At 36.8% G+C, this 4933-nt stretch overlaps 1 protein-coding gene across 1 annotated transcript in view; it reads left to right on the forward strand.

Annotated features, from left to right (window-relative positions):
* Positions 1-598: 598 nt before the first annotated feature.
* LYZ (lysozyme) overlaps positions 599-4933 on the forward strand; it is a 6357-nt gene continuing 2022 nt past the window's right edge. The window contains exons 1-2 of the mRNA XM_012642051.1: positions 599-795; positions 2034-2198. Of these exons, the coding sequence (XP_012497505.1) occupies positions 660-795; positions 2034-2198 (301 nt within the window). The 5' untranslated portion in view covers positions 599-659. The remainder of the gene's footprint in view (positions 796-2033; positions 2199-4933) is intronic.

Here is a 4933-nt window from a genome sequence, read left to right on the forward strand (position 1 = left end):
GGGGCAAAGCATTGTGGAAGGGGAGTTAGAAAAGTTGTTCACATGAGTCTTATTTATAGTAGTAAAACATTGATTTATAACAAAAATTTACACAGTAACAAAAAATGTCTAGAATAGAAAATTGGCTGAGCAACATGGTGTCATGCTATGTACCCATTAAGATGACAGGCACATGTGTAATGTCCATTTCATGGAAAAGTGTATATAAAATAATTGTAAGTGAAAAAGATGAATACAAAAGAGTGAATGCACACAAAAGGATTTCATAAAAATTAATGTTCCTCAATGCCACAGCCCATTTCAAGCTGACAAAATAGTCATTGTTTTTTTTTTTCTTCATAGTTGCTCAAATTAATAATGAAATAGAAGAAGGTTTGTGTCTTGGAAGCAATGCTAACTTCTCACTTCTTCCTGAGCCAGGTCTTTAAACAATGTCATTTCATTATTTTCCTGTAGGATAAATCTTAGGAAATCAGCATATCTCTCTTCAAACATAAAAAAAACCCTTTTGAAGTCAGTGGATCAATTAACAGTTCCTGCTTTCCACACAGTTCAAAGGGTGGAGCCCCCAACCCGCGAGGGGAAGAAGGAAGTTAAAAGATGTTAAATACTCGGGCCGGCTACCCTGGTCAGGCTGGCTGGCTGGCTGCACAGTCAACATGAAGGCTCTCTTCCTTCTGGGACTCGTCCTCCTGTCCGTCACGGTCCAGGGCAAAATCTATGAAAGGTGTGAGTTGGCCAGAACCCTGAAAAGATCGGGAATGGATGGCTACAGAGGAATTAGCCTGGCGAACTGTAAGTCTGTGCACTCCTTCATACTTCCAGAGAGTTAGCCAAGCGTTGAACAGACAATATGAGAGAAGGAATAGTAAGAAGGAGCTCTGAGTAAAGAGACGTTTTTATTTCTTTGGGGGTTTGTGCACAAATGGTTGAAGTATCAGTTTGGTCCTTTATACTGAGAGATACCAGATGAAGGAATGAGGGCACGGCAGGGGAAAATTCTATGCTATTCTAAGTAAAACAGGACCGGTTGTACTGTTCTAGGGCCACTGAGTCTGCCCATTGCCTCAGACCCCAGGGTGCACATGGGCTGACTGAAAGATGCCTTGAGGACCTGGCAGGGCTCCATTGGAGTCCTTGGGACTTAACGCCAGTTATGTCTCGTTTAAAACTTGAGCTATGAGAGCCTAGAGCAATACGGTATTTTTCTTTTTTTTGAATTCCCCTGACATGACATGGGATTTTTAACAGTAAAGTTTTTAAAAATTATGTTGAATTCCCCATACAAGGGCAGTAGGAACCAATGTTAATTCAGTCACTGTTTATATAAGGATCCCTGAAACTCAGCATGAAATGTTTTATTATTTTTATTCACTCTAGTGGTTTAACAATTTTTCATTTTCCTCAATATAATTCAAGATGGACCATTAGGAAAAGTTGCTTTATAGTTTGGTCCATATTCGTTGATGTGATCACTGTACTTTTCAGATTGACTTTAAACATTGCCCCTGAATAACTATTTTTGAATGAATGAGTGAATGGATGAAATCACAGAACAGTCTTTCCTATTCTATAACTCTTGTTTTCAAGTTTCTAACTTGATATCCAAATTCACCTTTAGTTATTCTAAGAAAATTTCTCTCTCACAGAAAATCCTCATTTTTTTCTGATTAAAAGTGTTTTTCTATCAGCTTACTTATCTGTTATGAATTTACAAAATGCACTCAATAGCTCTGTTGGTTTTTCTATTCTAGGCTGAATGTTGCCTGAGGGAAGGGTAAAAGCAATGGAAGAAATGGCTATTTTAATATTTTTTAAAGGACCGTATATTGTTTAGTATTATAAAATGATTTGCATAACAAAAGGATTGTCTTATGGGCCCTTTAAAGTATTAAAAAATTCTAAAGTTAAATACATCTTTATACTTATAAAGTAAGTCAGTAAAATAGAAATAGCTAAATAGACCTGATTTTGGTATACAGCATTACATCATTTAGTGTTACTGTTTATTACTAAACATACGTTCTTTTCAGGGGTATGTTTGGCCAAATGGGAGAGTAATTATAACACACGAGCTACAAACTACAATGCTGGAGACCGAAGCACTGATTATGGGATATTTCAGATCAACAGCCGATACTGGTGTAATGATGGCAAAACCCCAGGAGCAGTTAATGCCTGTGGTATATCCTGCAATGGTAAGACAAGATAATATCCAAGTGATGGCACAGGAGCTATCTGGTTATACCTACAAGAATAGGGATCCAATGTAAATGAAAAAGCCTGGAAGGGTTCATCAGGGACCTAGAAGAACTCCATCTCAGCTTCTAGAAAGCCATTATAATTCCCTAAGTAAGAAACTAGAGAGCTGGTATCATAAAAGATTAGTTTTTTTTAATATATAAAAGTTTCTGGAATGACCTATTAATTTATTATAAATGTCCTTACTGATGCTTTGTCCAGAACAATGCCGTTCGTCCCATGCACTTTGGGAAGGTTTAGGGATAATTTGGTTGTATGGTCCTTTTTCAATTGTTTTACTTTTTATTATGAAAGATTATAAATATATAGAAGATTAGAGGCATTAGTATAATAAACAGCCATATGTGCACCACACACTTTTAACATTTCTTAACATTTTGCCAGAGTTGCTTCTTCTAGATGTATTTTTTTTGCTCAGAGATTTTTAAGTGAATTGGAAACATGACATTTCATTTCTTTTTTTTTTTTTTTTTGAGACAGAGCGTCACTCTTTCGCCAGGCTAGAGTGAGTGCCGTGGCGTCAGGCTAGCTCACAGCAACCTCACACTCCTGGGCTCAGGCGATCCTTCTGCCTCAGCCTCCCGAGTAGCTGGGACTACAGGCATGTGCCACCATGCCCGGCTAATTTTTTCTATGTATTTTTGGTTGTCTGATTAATTTCTTTCTATTTTTAGTAGAGACGGGGTCTCGCTCTTGCTCAGGCTGGTTTCGAACTCCTGAGCTCAAACGATCCGCCCGCCTAGGCCTCCCAGAGAGCTAGGATTACAGGCGTGAGCCACCACGTCCGGCCGACATTTCACTTCTAAACTTTTTAGTTTGGATCTCCAAAAAATATAGTTCCTAAATAATCATTGTCACAACTAACAAATTAACTTATGAATTTGTTTATTTGGGGTGAAACAAACATTTTATTGAAATCCTATAAAAATAGAAATAACACATGAAATTTTTAGAGCAAAAAATATTGCATGAATATTGTAAACTTGATATTGTTAAATTTCTAAATATTAAAATTCCCAGTAGAGAAGATTAATCTTAGAATATTCTTTTAAAAAGTCAGTTAATTTTTAAAATATTTGATACTATATAACAATCTGTGGTCATTAAAGAAAAATTAGAAAATACAAATAAAAAATAGTACCCATAATCTTACTACCCAGAGATTTATGACCATTGGTAAATTTTGGTATATAGTCTTCCAGCATGTATATCAATCATGTATATGAAAGGTAAGTTATATCATGCACATATGTACCCGCAGAAAAACATGTAAGCAATGTGTATTTTTACAAAAATTAAATTGTATTATATGTACTGCTTTACAATTTTCTTATCACACAAAATTATTTCCATTTCAGCAAATACAAATCTGTGTTATCATTTTCAAAGAATGAATAGAATTCTAATATATGAATATTCTATAATTCACTGATCCAACTCTTACTATTAAGCACGTAGGTTGTTTCCATTTTTACCTTTTATAAATTGCTATGAACAGCTTTTTTTATTTTTTTTGAGACAAGGTCTCTCTGTGTCTCCCAGGCTGGAGTGCAGATCAGAGCTCGCTGTAACCTTGAAATCCTGGGTTCAAGCGAGCCTCTGGCCTCAGCCTCCTAAAGAGCTAGGATTACAGGCATGAGCCACCATGTCCAGCTGCTATGAACAGCTTCGTGCATACATCTTTGAGACACAGGAAAGTAATTCCCAATGCTGGGAATCACTTGAAGTCTAAGTGGGTCCTTGGCTTCGAGTGAGAAAGAATTCAGAAACGAGCCAACAGTGTAAAGCAAAAGCAAGTTTTATTCAGCAAAGATAAAAGACCTACTCCACGGAGCAGAGGTAGTTCTTCCTGCTGGGGAGAACAGCCCCTGCGTTTTTTGGATTTCTTTATTTAAACAATGGCTTAATCATGAACTACGCAGGGGAGGAATGTTCGTATTAATTTTTAGAAAGGGATGATACTTTCTTAGAACTAGGAACCTCCCCTTTCTTTACTTCATAAGCTCCCTCATAGAACTGTCATGGTGTCAGGGGAGTTTCTTTTAGCATGCTAATGTATTAGAATTAAAGCATAATGAGTTGCAAGACTAAGAAATGACCTATTTCTTTACTACTTTGATTCCAACTTGTTTTACCTCATTTTGTCACACATGCTGTTTTTGATCTGGGAGATTAGAGGCTTTTTGACTTTGTGTTAAGCAGTGCCTGCTGATTTCCTATCTCATATTAACATCTTTGGGTGCATTTCTTACTTCTTTAGGACAAATTTACAAAACTAGAACTGCTGAGTAAAAAAATTACTAGGCGTCTTTTTTTTTTTTTTACAGTGCCTAGTACAAAGAGGACTCTCATCATATTAGTTAATAATTCCAGAGTTTCAAATGACTTTGGCAAATGAGAAACAGAATATTTTATTTCATGTGGCATGGGACAGAATGAAAAGAAGTTTCCCCCAACAATCACAGAGATACAGGGACTCTTGGAAAATAATTTCTTAGCAGGCATGGTGGCTCATGCCTGTAATCCTAGCACTCTGGGAGGCCGAGGAGGGAGGATCACTCGAGCTCAGGAGTTTGAGGCCAGCCTCAAGAAAAGCAAAACCCTGTCTCTAGGAAAAATAGAAAGAAATTAGCTGGACAACTAAAAATAGAAAAAATTAGCCAGGCGTGGC

This window comes from Propithecus coquereli, unplaced genomic scaffold, assembly GCF_000956105.1.
Source record: "Propithecus coquereli isolate 6110/MARCELLA unplaced genomic scaffold, Pcoq_1.0 Scaffold172, whole genome shotgun sequence".
Taxonomy (NCBI): Eukaryota; Metazoa; Chordata; class Mammalia; order Primates; family Indriidae; genus Propithecus; species Propithecus coquereli.